Source organism: Hypanus sabinus, chromosome 16, assembly GCF_030144855.1.
Source record: "Hypanus sabinus isolate sHypSab1 chromosome 16, sHypSab1.hap1, whole genome shotgun sequence".
Lineage (NCBI taxonomy): Eukaryota > Metazoa > Chordata > Chondrichthyes > Myliobatiformes > Dasyatidae > Hypanus > Hypanus sabinus.
Genome location: NC_082721.1, coordinates 75,249,659 through 75,264,016, shown reverse-complemented (window position 1 = coordinate 75,264,016; position 14,358 = coordinate 75,249,659). Strand labels below are relative to the sequence as shown.

Here is a 14,358-nt window from a genome sequence, read left to right as displayed (position 1 = left end):
TATGGAAATTGCATATTTGAAGATCGGAAAGGCTGCTTTTTGCAATAAAAGGAAAATTAACAAGATATTTTCACGGAGAGTATAAGAGCTGTGACGGGCACTCGAGAAAAATGTTGAGAGTCTGCCACACCAGGTGGAGTGGAGTAGGGCAAAAAAAAAGCGGTTAAGAGGAATATATTTCAAGCAATTTGGGGGATTTGAGGAGGCAGGCTTCTTGTGCCTACTATTGTGCGGTGCTAAATCTACAGTTAAAAATGATGAAAAAGCCATAAACGTTCAAACTATTATAACAACCCTCTGCCACGCGTTTCAAGTGAAGTGGCGTTTTGTTGCAAATTTAGATTTGATATGTTGGAAATTTTTCAATCGTCATTGATAAGATGGGCCTGTGCCTCTTTTCCTATAGCGATATTCGATGTTTCTGCGACTTAATGTCGCTGGAATAAGTTAAACTATCCTTCTCCATCCCGCTAATAAGATTTCTGTGGCTCTTTGTTAAGGCACTAATATACCACGAGGTTGATTCAAGAAATGTTCTTCCCATAAGTTTCCTCTGGTTCTTCTCCAAGTAGAAAACATCCTTGCCTCTTACCCTATAGCTCAGCATGCGGTGTCCATTTATATTGAAACAGTGAATGATCGTTTCTGCCGTTTAAAAATAAAGACGTAGAATCTCTGCCGATGCAGAGAAAATGTTGAGCCAATGTAAACAACTAGAAGAAGAAATGGAAGTCTGAGATGCAGTCATTGAAATCTGTTTTGTAACAGCTTCAGATTTAGTTTATGAGCCATAAGGAGTTATCCTGCTAGAGAAATGGGGTGCGCTTCCCCTTGTTTCAATTCGTAACTATTTTCCCGTCTTACACGTCATGCGAGTGGTATTTTAATTATTTTCCGAAACTGCGCATCGCACCAGCAGTATCTGCGACTATTTTAACAGCGAAAACGGCACAGATATTCTTGATATGATGAAATTGCCCTTTTCCTGTGCTATAACTACTACTTATTAACGCAGCTCTGTGATTCTGCAAGCTCTCAGTATCTGCGCACTGCTAGTAGCGCTGCTCTTCCGCCAGTGGCACTGAAATTGAAAGAAGGACTTGTGACTCTAAAAGGCATTATTGAAGTGGTTTGCGTCAGTCATTCCTTAAATATTCTAGAACGTTATCAGCGTGGCAAAGAATGTGGAATGCGGTGACACTGCTGGAATTTTCCAATTAAAATATTGTTTAGGCTTCGTATCTACTTCTGCACACGACCTGCCCGACAGTCTGCAGAACAAAGATATCTGCAGCGGAGATTCACCAACATTTGCAAGGACTGGGAAATAGTACTTCTGGAGATCGGATAGCCTGAGGAAACTTAAAAGCAATTTGCTGCAGATATATGATATTCCCAGGCGGCTAGAGAGATTCGGCGTGTTCCGCCCATTCGGACTCAACAGCTTCGCAGCTCGTGAAAGATCAGAAATATTAGAAAGTGATAGCAAGATAACAGGACCGTACGCTGTATGGGAAAATTTAACTTTTCAGATTAAATTGCATAATTTACAATGGCTGACAGCAAACGTGCTTTCTATTTATCTTAATTATCGGCACATCTTCCATATGTGAATTTAACTCAGTCTTTCTGTCTCCAGTTTTACAGGCTGGCTAAATTGTCTTCCGTGTTTAGATGGCGCTGGTGAAGTACAGGGATAACAATCCAAACTATTCGGGAAATTATGAATCAAACAATCCAAAACAATTACTGCAATTAATAGCCGAATTCATAGTGAATTCAAGCATGTGGTGTATACGGGGCGTATCAAGGCCGCAGAGCACAGACGCGTGACCGGGCAATGAACCAATGTATGGCTAGAGCGGACATAGAGGCGACTCGAAGCGGCAGGACCTGAGAGCGAGGAATCAGCCAATCTTTGACCAACTTAAGCGTCGGGCCAGTTAGAAAAGTCAGGCACAGGCCCAGTCGAGATGAAATGTCCTGGGCACAAGATCCTACTGATGCGTCAAATACCGGATCTGAGCCCGAAGAAAGCCACGTTGTTTGACCGGTATGAGCACTTGGACAGCGTGAAAAGTTTGATGTGTCAGTTGGTGTCGAGGCGGGAGGAAAGGAAACGGTCGGGGTGCCGCTCGCTGCCTTCCAGAGTCACTCGTTTCTGTGCTGAACTGAGGCTATGGTATGTAAGTAACATGCGCTTGGATTGTCTGCAGTGATGACTAACTTCAGGCTATGCACTCACTTTTGTGCACTTCAATTATGAAGGTTATTTGATTTGTTTTAATATTGTACAATTATTTTCTGTACGTACCATAATAAAAGTATTTAGGACGTGTTGATCTTTGAAAATATCCACCAACTCTACATTTCGCAGCATGTTATATTCTGTGCCCACATTTTGTCTACCCGCTTACTGCAATTAAGAGATAAATTAACACATGGGCAAACGTATGAATGACGTCTTCCAGTAGCCCTAGCCATGGCAGAATTCAAACCAAGATATTTGAACCTCAACATCACTCCTCCTACTTCTTAGCAAACTAGAATGAATTTGTGTGTGTCCCTCTCTTATTTCGAAGTGCTGATGAATGGTCATCATCAACATTGTTTCTAGTTCCACCCAAAATGATTGACATTTCTCTATTTCAATTTCTAAAAAATTCGGTTTTCATTTATAATTTTCAGCTTTATCTCTCTTCAGCTTCAACCCAGTGCATTTGTGGAGTGATGTGATGTAGCTACTGTTGAAGGTAAAGAATGAGATAAGTGTCTGGAAGATAATCCAATGAGCAAGATTGATCTGGATACAGCAGTTCGGATGCATGTACAAGTCGGCGAAGTAACTTCAGCAATTGACGCTGCTCTGCACCAAATCAACACATATATTGTTTTGTGTATTAAAATACGACCTAACAACAATGATAATTATTAAACTTACTCTTACTCAGCTGGGATATCTCGTCCTGAATTTTGGGGATGGAGATCAGGGTCTGCTTGGAATTTGTTATAGCTGAAATGGCAACAAATCAGATCATGGGGTTTTAGTTCACACATATATCATCTTTCTTCAGACGACAATGATTTAAAGAAGTCTGATAATCTTCATCAATGTAATGGAACATAATATAAAAGTTGAACCATGTGTTACGCACATCTCAGTCAGATATTGAATCCGTCAGCGAGTGAGACAGTCAGGCCCATTACGAGGTAATATTCTGAACTGAAAAACTGAAAAAGGATAGGCGGAGGCATTCTTCAAGTTCAAGATCAAATTTACTGCCTTTCAGCCAAGCAGATGTATACAGCTATATGAAACTTCGTTTTGCTAGTGCCACAGGGCACAACCTTTGCAAAATGTTTGCAAGATTTGCTTTCATTTCCCCTCCGCACATGGGGTGTTCTACATATGACACAAGCCATTCAATCCTGACCTATTTTCGTCAACACCCTTTGAACCCTCTCCAATTTCAGTACATCTTTTCGAAGATAAGTGACCTACAGCTGCATCTAAAACTCGAATTCAGGTCCCAGCAGTGTTTTTATAAAATCCCAACATTACATCGTTGCTGTTATATTCCAGCCCTCTTGAAATGTAATGCAAAAACTACACATAGCCTCTGTTTGTAAACCAGCTAACTCAACTTCAGCACTATCATCTGTCCTTCCTTTGATACTTCTTCCAATGAGATAATGTGCATCTCAGGACACTAGTCGCACCACGCTCAACATTTCGTTTGCTAACTTTGTTTGAGTTATTTCCAACATTTTCCTCCACGTCCTCTCCACAAACTGTTCTGGCACTCTGGTTCCCATGGAGCTCTGGTTTAAATCCAAGCATGTAGCATTAACAAAGCTTCCCGCTAGGATATTAGTTCCTTCCATTGCAAGTCAAACTATCCTCTCTGTACAAGTCCCACATACCCCAGAAGAGAGCTCAATAATCTAGAACACTTACGCCCACCCTCCTACACCAACTCCTTAGCCACATATTAAACTGTATAATCTTCCTACTTCTGACCACAAGGCACGGATAGCAATCCTGAGGTCACAACCCTGAAGGCCCTACCCTTTAATTTAGTCCCTAATTCCGTGAAAACACTATACAGTCATTACTCGTCTTACCCATGGCATTTCTATCAACATGGCCAACGATTTCTGGCTGTTCACCTTTCCACTTAAGAATCCTAAGGATTCGATCGGAGATAGCTTGGACACTCGCACCTGGCAGACAAAATACCATCCGTGAATCTCGCTCAGGCCCCCAGAGCTACCTAACTGTTCCCCAACAAACAAATCTCCTAACACGATAACATGCCTATTCTCTCCCCTTCAGTGATGATTCACAGATCCAGACTCAGTCCTAGATAGCCGACCACTGTGACTTTCGTCTGTTATGTCAACTCCCCAACCCCGACAGTATCATAACTGATATATGTTGTTGATTCCGATGACCACAGGGGTATTATGCACTGGTTCCTTAACCTCCTACCCCTTCCCGACTCTCACCCAATCTCCCGTGTTCTGCACCTAGGGAGTCACTACCTCTCTACATGCTCCATCTGTCATCTCTTCAGTCTCCCGCATGATACAGAGTTCATTCAGTTCATGATCCAATTCCTTAATGCAGATTGTGAGAATCTGAAATTGGATGCTGTTCACACGAATGTGATCGGAGAAGATTCTGGTGGCCTCTCTGACTCTCCACATTCAACAAGAGGAGAGTTCCACTGTCCTGTCTGGCATCTCTACTATCCTAGCTAAGCACAGATAAAGAAGTGAAGGAAATGAAACTTAATCTTGAGTTTTTCATACTTTGCTTTCTCTGACTCAAGCTTGTTTTCGCCTCTAAGAGCTAAAGCTGCAATCAAACCATTCTGAAGCCCACTCAGATAACAGTGACAGTGAGCATGCCCCTGACTTTCTTTAATTTGGCCATGATAATCATCCTTAACCGCCAATTGTTAGCTAGTCAAAGCTTTTTTTCGCTTTGGCAACCCTCTGCTGGCAATTCTGTTAGTTCAGTGGCCCTGAGAGATATCCCCTCCTTTCAAAACTTTCGATTTTCGTTTTTGTCGCTGCTCAAAGCTCCTTTACACTGTACGGACCCACTGCTGCCTTTTCTACTAGGGCAGTGGACTGACTGAAATTTCTTTCTCTCAATACTTCCGCTGTCCGGTTCAGTCGCTGGTCAAAGCTCTTTTTCTAGATTAACATATTGACAAACATATTAATGGCACAACCTCCCGATATCCTGATCATGGGGAAGTATTTTCGGACTCAAGATCGCTCCTCCTGTTTCTCTGGAACTTCGAATGAATCTGTTTATTCTCCTCTCTCTTTCAGAATTCTGATTAATGGCCTTCCACATTTATTCTTCTATTTCCACCAGAATTGTTTAACACGTCAGAATTTCTAACATCTCTCTTTTCTTTTATTGTTTTCACACTATTTTAATTCAAGGTCAAGGTGTGATGTGAATTACCAACTGCTGAAGGCATAGAATAAGAAAATTTTCCAAGAGATAAGCAAAGAAGCAGGATTGGGTTTGACTTTGGAGTTTGGGACATAAATAGGTTTAGCTGAAACAATTTTAGCAATCTACGCCACCTTGCCTCTTATCAACATTCATATTGTTTCCAAAATAAAAATTGGACATTATATTTTGTCTTATATTTATTCAACCTATTCAAATTCAGCTGTGAAATCTTGTCTTAGCAAAGGCACTAAGGGTCTTCCCCTGGTTTCCTGCAACTAAATGTGGATATCGGGTTAGATCGTGCGGTTTTATTTGTCAGCTAGCTCATTATGTCTTCAGTCTCAAATGATTTGACGACTGATGATAATCATCATCAATGTGATTGAAAATAAAGCTAAATCTGAAATGTATATGGAGCACACCTACATATGTCAGATATAGAATAAGTCAGCGTGACAGGCTATTAACACAATACACTGTTCCATTCGGAATTAAAGTAAGACATTAGGAAATATTTGGCCAAATACGCTTTCCCTTAATTCGCATCAGAAAGTTTGAAAGAATCTGACAAGATTTCCTTTCACAAGAGTGAAGATAAGATAAAACTGACGAAGTCAATATAACATACATTCATATCACAGTCCAATTCAGCTGTCCTACAATGGAAAAGGACAGGAAGTGACACACTGCAAATCCAAATGAAGGCTCACAAATATACTTGGAAGTGTTAAGCAACCTTAGGTATTTAGTTAACTAAAAAGACAAAAGTAAACAGTGGAGCTTACAAGGTGGATAAATCTCCTGAACCTGACGGAATGTACCCTCAGGTTTAAAAGGAAGTAACTAAACAGATTGTAGAGGCATTGCAATGATCTTACAGAAGCGATAGATCCTGGAATTCTACCCTATGAGTGTAAAATTGTACATTTTACATCGCTGTTTAAGAAGGGAGTGAGCCAGTGGAAAAGAAATTATAGACCTGTTAGTCTGAATTCAGAGGTTGGGAAGTTGTTGGAATCAATTGTTAAGAATGAGATTGAGATGTACCTGGAGGCTCATGACAAGAGTGTCAGCATGGTCTCCTGAAAGGAAAGTCCTGTCTGACTAACCTGCTGCAATTTCTCGAGGAAATTACAAGCAGGGTAGACAAAGGAGCTACAGTGGATGAGATGCTGTGTACTTCGATTTTCAGGAGGCCTTTGACAAGGTGTCGCACTTGAGGCTCCTTAGCAAGATATGAGCCCATGGCATTACAGGGAAATTACTAGCATGGGTGGAGCATTGGGTGATCGGCAGAAAACAACGAATGGGAATTAGTTATCCTATTCTGGCTGGAGACCAGTTACTAGTAGAATTCCACGGGGGTCGTTGTTGCAACTGGTGCTTTTTACGGTGTATGAAAATTGTTTGGACACTTGGTTATTGGATTGTAGCTAAACTTACCCATGATACAAAAGCTGGAGTCGCGGGTGGTGTTGAGAAAACAAAGAGACTTTAGAGAGAGTTAGATAGTTTGAAGGATTGGGCAAATAAGTGGCAAATGAAAGACTTTGGTGACCAAATAAACGAGCAGCTTTTTAGTCAGACGGGGAGAGAATTCAAAATGCAGAGAAGGGAATTGGAAGACCCTGTAGAGTTTTAACCTCCAGGTTGAATCGATGGAGAAGAAGGCGAATGCAATGTCGGCATTCATTTCTGGAGGTATAGAATATAAGGCACTCGTGAGACTGCACTTGGAATATTGTGTACAGTTTTGGGCTCCTTATTTTTAAAGGATATACTAACATTAGGGAAGGTTCAGAGAAGATTCGTGAGAATTATTCCAGGAATGAATGTGTTACTGTATGAAGAAAGTCTGGCAGCTCTTGGGTTGTATTCCCTGCATTTCAAGAGAATGAGGGGGATCTCATAGAACAATTTTGAATGTTGAAAAGGCTGAACAGATTAGTTATGGCAAAGTTATTTCCCATGGTAGGGGAGCTTAGGACAAGAGGGCACAATACAACCTTGAAAGACATCCATTTAAAAAGGAAATACAGAGAAATTACTTAAGATAGAGTTTGCTGCCATGAGCAGCTGTGGAGGCCAAGTCATTGTATGTATTAAAGGCTGCGACAGATAGGTACTTGGTTAGCCAGGGTATCTGAGAGATTCGGGAGAAAATAGGCGAGTGGGGATGACTGGAACAATTGGATCAGCCCATGATTGAATGACAGCGCAGACTTGATGGCCAGAATGGCCTATTCCAGTTATTCTATTCCTATATTTAATGGTCTTATGGTCTTGGATAACTCGCAAAAACTTGGCCTGAACATTACTCGACAAGAGTCAGGACCATCGAGTAAGAATACCGAGGGTTAGCACTACCTCTTGAAATGCACTCCAGGTCACGTGTACACCTAATTAGACCCCAGACAACTGAAAAGTTTTAAGTAACCATTCTGAAAAGAGTAACAGTTCAAGGATACTTAATTATACACCAGTAAAAAACTTGAGGAGAATTATCAAAGGACGTTTGCAATGTAAATATAAACTAGGAAGATCTAACTATAACACATCATTAAAGCCGAAAGCGCAATCATACATGATGAATATAATCAATAAAATGCAGATAATATGAAACAAAATGATGAATACAAAAACACTCAGCTCCCCCAGTACACTACTTACTACCCGAATATGAAGGGTATTTGCTTTGCATTATTATTGCACAATTATTTTCTGTACGTACCATAATAAAAGTATTTAGGACGTTTTGATCTTTGAAAATATCCACTAGCTCTACATTGCACAGCATTTTATATTCTATGCCCACATTATGACTACCCACTTAATGCAATTAAGAGAGAAATTAAAACAGTGGCAAACGTATTAATATCGTTTTCCCATCGCCCTAGCCATGGCAGAATTCAATCCATTGCGAAATATATTTGAACCTCAACATCACTCCTCCGGTTTCTCTGCAAACTGAAGTGAATTTGTGTGTGCCCTCTCTTATTTCGCAGTACTGATGAATGGTACTCATCAACATGTATTTCTTGTTCCACCAAAATTATTGACATGTCTCTATTTCAATTTCTAACAATTTCTGCTTTCATTTATGATTTTCAGCTCTATCTCCCTTCTGCTTCAACCCAGTGTATTTGTGGAGTGATGTGATGTAGCTACTGTTGAAGGTAAAGAATGAGATAAGTGTCTGGAAGATAAGCAAATGTGCCGGATTGGTCTGGATACTGCACTTGGGATATATGTAGGAGTAGGCGAAACAACTTCAGCAATCGACGCTGCTCTGCACCAAATTAACACATATGTAGTTTCATGTATTAAAATACGACAAACAACAATGATAATTATTAAACTTACTCTTAGTCAGCTGTGAAATCTCGTCCTCAATTTTGGCGATGGAGCTCAGGGTGTGCTCGGAGTTTTTTACAGCTGAAAAGGCAACACATCAGATTATGGCTTTTAGCTTACACGTAGATCATCCTTTCTTCTGACTACAATGGCTTAAAGAACTTTGATAATCTTCATCAGTGTAATAGAAAATAATGTAAATGTTCAACCATGTGTTGAGCGCATCTGTCAGATATTGAATCCATCAGTGAGTGAGACATTCAGACCCAATACGATGTTATATTCTGAATTGAAAACATTGATGAAAGGACAGTCGGAGGCATTCTTCAAGTTCAAGTTCAAATTTATTGCATTTCAGCCAAGCTGATATATACAGCTATATGAAACTTTGTTCCACTAGTGCCAGGGTGAAAAACCTTTGCAAAATGTTCGCAAGATTTGCTTTTTTTCCGTCTGTACATTGGGGGTTCTACATATGACAAGTCATTCAATCCTGCCTTATTTTCGTCAACGTCCTTTGAACACTCTCCAATTTCAATACATCCTTTCAAAGTGAAGGGGCCTACAGCTACAGACAAAACTACAATTCAGGTCGCAGCAGTTTTTATTAAAATCTCGACATTACATCCTTGATTTTATATTCTATCCCTCTTGAAATGAAAGCTACCATGCATTTGCCTTCCTCACCACATGCTTAAACTGCACATTTGCCTTTAGGAAACCCTGCACAAGGACTCTCAAGACCCTTTACCCCTCGGAATTTTTTTAGTATTTTCTTTCCATTTAGAAAACAGTCAAGACGTCATTTCTTCTAACAAAGTGCATGTCATGGTCCGGTCAGTGATATCCGCATTCTGGTTCGCGGTCCGGTCCTGTTCCTTATCCAGGATATCTGGTTTTCCCCAGCTTCTGTTGAGGCAGCTGATTCTTGTTTGGTTGGCCACATAAATAGTTTCAGGATACAGCCTTTGATTGTGGATTGTTCCAGTCCTAACCCCGTCTGTATCCCTTCCCTTCACCATCTCCTGGATCATTGACGCGCCTCTGCCTGGAGCCTGGCCTCGCTTTGCCTCGCCTTGCCTTTGGCTGGAGCATTGCCTCTCCTCACTTTGCGTCTGCCAGGAGCCTTGCGTCGCTTCACCAGGCCTCTGCCTGGAACCTTGCCTCGCCTTGCTTGTGTCTGTAGCCTTGCCCGATTTGGAACTGCCTGTCTGTGTCCACACCTTGGCTAGGTAGGTCCGGCCGTTTTGCCACTACCTAGCATTGGCAACAGTCTCTTCATGTTCAGCGTTCTGTGTAATGAGTCCCGGCACTACATTCTGCACCCAAGGAGGGGTCCCGGCTCTCTGTTCAGTGTAATGAGTCCCGGCCCTATGCCCTGTACCCAAGGAGGGGTCCCGGCTTGGTGTTCCGTGTTCCTGTCTATTCCTCGACCAAGGCTCTGGGTTCTTGTCATGTCCATGTGCCTCGCCCAGCAGAGGAGAACATTGCCCAGCCCAGTGCTGGATTTCCCTCGTCCTGTGCTGAGTCCTTGTCCAGTCCAGGAGTCTCACATCCAGCCTTGAGCCTCTCCTCGTTCTGTAGCCACGTCTTGTCCTTGACGGGTTCTGGAGTCCGAGCCAGAGTGAAGTCCAGTCTCTGGCTCAGAATCAAAGCCCAGGCTCCTAGTTCTCAGTTCCATGTCCCGATTCTCTATCCTCGTCCGGTCCTAGCCCAGGCCTGAAGTCCTTGTCTCTTCCGGGACCGGGATCATGTCCAGTGCGTTTCTTCCCCACTTCCCTCACTTCCTTCTCATGCCTAGTCCTATTCCAGGTAGTTCAGTGTCTGTGTCTTGCTTTTGGGTCCACGCCTAATGCCCTCCTTATGGCAGTGCCTGACTGTAAACTTCTCGGCACTGTATTTCATCTGCCATTTCACTGACCATTCTTCTAATCGGGTTATATCCTTCTGTAGGCTTTCAACTTCTTCCAAACTAACTGCCCCTCCACTTATCTTCAATTCATCTGCAAACTTTGTAGCGAAGCAATGAATTCCATTGTCCAAATCTTTAACATATAATATAGTAGAATCGGTCCCAACTCTGTGGAACATCACTAATCGCCGGTAGCTGACTAAAAAAAGGCTCGCTTTATTCATGCTCTTTGTCCGCTTACAATCAGCCACAGCTTTAACCGTGCTAGAATCATGTCAGAGACCTTCTGAGAATCCAGGTACACAACATCAACCAATTTTCCTTTGTTTATTCTGCTAATTATTTCTTCAAACAATTCTACAGATTTCTCAGACAAACTATTCCCTTGAGGAAGCTAAATACAGCCTACTGCATAATGCGCCTCTAAGTACCATGAGAAGTCTAATTAATAATTGATCCCAACATCTTCCCGAACACTAAGTTCAGACTAAAGTTTCCTACCTTCTGTCTCTCTCCCTTGTAGAACACTGAAATGACATTAGCAATTATCTATTCTTCCAGAACGATTCTAGAATCCAGTGATTTTTTGAAAGCTCATTACTAATACCTCGTTAGCCATCTCGTTCAGCACCTGGAGCAGATGTTTCATCTAGTTCAGTGCTTTCAGGTTCCAGAGAACCTTTTCTCTAGCAATAGTAAAGTTTTACCCCTAACACCTGAAGTATCCATCAGAGAGCTGGTGTCTTGCGCAGTAAAACTGATGCAAAGTACTTTCTGTTCTTCCGTCATTTCCTTGTCCCCGAGTACTACCTCCAGTATAATTTTCTAGTAAGCAGATTTCCACACTCCCTTCCCATTTATACATCCACTGAGGCTGTCTACAAGAAGGGCCGGAGCCGCCGCTATTTCCTGAGAAGACTGAGGTCCTTTAACATCTGCCGGACGATGCTGAGGATATTCTACGAGTCTGTGGTGGCCAGTGCTATCATGTTTGCTGTTGTGTGCTGGGGCAGCAGGCTGAGGATAGCAAACACCAACAGAATCAGCAAACTCATTTGTAAAGCCAGTGATGTTGTGGGGGTGGAACTGGACCCTCTGACGGTGGTGTCTGAAAAGAGGATGCTGTCCAGGTTGAATGCCATCTTGGACAATGTCTTCCATCCACTCCATAATGTACTGGTTAGGCGCAGGAGTACATTCAGTCAGAGACTCATTCCATCGAGGTGCAACACTGAGCATCATAGGAAGTCATTCCTGCCTGTGGCCATCAAACTTTGCAACTCCTCCCTGGGAATGTCAGACACCCTGAGCCAATAGGCTGGTCCTGCACTAATTTCCACTTGGCATTATTTACCTATTACTATTTAATTATTTATGGCTTTATATTGCTATATTTCTGCTCTATTTTTGGTTGGTGCGACTGTAACGAAACCCAATTTCCCTCGGGATCAATAAAGTATGTCTGTCAGTCTGTCTGTTATGTACCTGAAGAAATTGTTAACATTCTCTTTGATATTACCGGCTACCTTATTTTCGTCTTCTGATTTTACTTATTGTCTTAACTGTCCAGTAATTTTTATTCTATTATGTGCCCACTCGTTGGCTTTTTTTTTATTGGCGTTGACTTCTTTTTTGGCCTCGGTTGTGTCATCTTGCCCTTGGAATACTTCTGCTTTGCGAATGTATATGTCCTGTGCATTCCGGTTTGATTCTGGAGATTCTAACCTTTGCCACCCTGCTGTCATCCCCACCAGTGTTGTTTTCCAAGCAATTCTGTCCATTTCAGTTCCCAAGCCTCTACAATTCCCTTTACTCCACTGATGCATCTAACTTTATCTTGTTCTCTAATTCGTGTGAATTCGATCGTATCATGATTACCTTCCCCTAAGGGTTCTTTCAAATTATCCTCACCAATCAATTCCGGTTTTTGCATAAAACCCAATCGAACATAGCTGATTCCCTAGTGGTGTTAACCACGAGCCACTTTAAAACCCAAAGCAGAGGCTCACAAGAAATCCCCCCTCCTGGAATCATGTACGAACCTGATTTCACCAAATCACCTGCATTTTGAAATCCTCTAGACTTTTGTAACATTGATTTTTCGGCGTGCAATGTCTATCTCCCAGAGTAATTTGTAGACTGCATCTTTGCTATTGTTTGGGCGTCTTTATACATTTCCCATCAGGGTCTTTTTACCGCTGCAGTTACATAACTCTTCCCACAATGTTTCAACACCGCCGAACCATATGTCACGTCTTTGTAATGATTTGATTCTATTTTTTTAAACCAAAAGAGCAACGCCTTCCTGCGTGTCCTTGGGATACAATGGAGATACAATGGGATACAGCTCTCAGCAATAATCACCTTTCACCTATGATTTAGTGATACCTAGGACATCATACCTACCAAACTCTAACTGTGCTGCATGTTCAACTACCTCACTCGGCATACTGCGCACATTCAAATACAACACCTTCTGTATTCTCCCTTTTCGATCTTGTCCGCCTATAACAATGCAGCTCATCCTGTTTACTGGAATTTTACCCTGTCAAGAGCCTCCCCTCACTACACATAGCCTCTGTTTGTAAACCAGCTACCTCATCTTCAGCACTATCATATGTCCTTCCTATGATACTACCTGCAATGAGACAATGAGCATCACAGGACACTAGTTACACCACACTCAACATTTTCTTTGCTAACTTTTTTTGAGTTCTTAACAACATTTGCCTCCACATTCTCTCCACAAACTGTTATGGCAATCTGGTCCCATGCCCCTGCAGTTCTGGTTTAAATCCTATCATACAGCATTAACAATGCTTCCCGTTAGCTTATTAGTTCCACGTCAATTCAATGGAAACCGACCCGTCCACAAAGGTCCCGCATAACGTGGAAGAGATCACAATGATCTCAAGCTCTTACACACTCCCTCCAACACTAACTCCTTAGTTAGATATTAAACAGCATAATCTTCCTACTTGCTACCACAAGGCATGGGTAGCAATCCTGGAGTCACAGCCCTGAAGGTACTACCCTTAAATTTAGCACCCAATCCATGAAAACCTTACACAGTCGTTACTCGTCTTACCCATGGCATTTGTATCAACATGGACCACGATTTCTGGCTGTTCACCTTTCCACTTAAGAATCCTGAGGATTCGGTCGCAGATAGCCTGGACAGTCGCACCTGGCAGACAAAGTACCATCCGCGAATGTCGCTCACGCCCACAGAGCCTCCTGACTGTTCCCCTAAATAACAAATCACCTATCAGCATGACATGCCTATTCTCCCCCCTTCAATGCTAACTCTCAAATCCAGACACAGTCCCAGATACCCGACCACTGTGTCTTTCGTCTGTTAGATCAACCCCCAACCAGACAGTATCAAAACTGATATATGTTGTTGACGGCGATGACCACTGGGGAACTATGCACCGGTTCCTTAACGTCTTTGCGCTTCCCGACTGTCAGCCAGTCTCCTGTGCTCTGCATCTAGGAAGTAGCTACCTCTCTACATGCGCTATCTGTCATCTCTTCAGCCCCCCCCCCCCCCCCCGAATGATCCGGAGTTCATCCAGTTCATGATCCAATTCCTTAACTCGGATTGGTAAAA

At 42.2% G+C, this 14,358-nt stretch overlaps 1 protein-coding gene across 1 annotated transcript in view; it reads right to left on the bottom strand.

The window, feature by feature from the left end:
• LOC132405920 (CD209 antigen-like protein C) overlaps positions 1 to 13,951 on the bottom strand; it is a 41,419-nt gene extending 27,468 nt beyond the window's left edge. The window contains exons 1-3 of the mRNA XM_059990900.1: positions 13,834 to 13,951; positions 8,843 to 8,914; positions 2,942 to 3,013 (exon numbers count right to left, since the gene is read on the bottom strand). Of these exons, the coding sequence (XP_059846883.1) occupies positions 2,942 to 3,013; positions 8,843 to 8,914; positions 13,834 to 13,951 (262 nt within the window). The remainder of the gene's footprint in view (positions 1 to 2,941; positions 3,014 to 8,842; positions 8,915 to 13,833) is intronic.
• Positions 13,952 to 14,358: the final 407 nt, after the last annotated feature.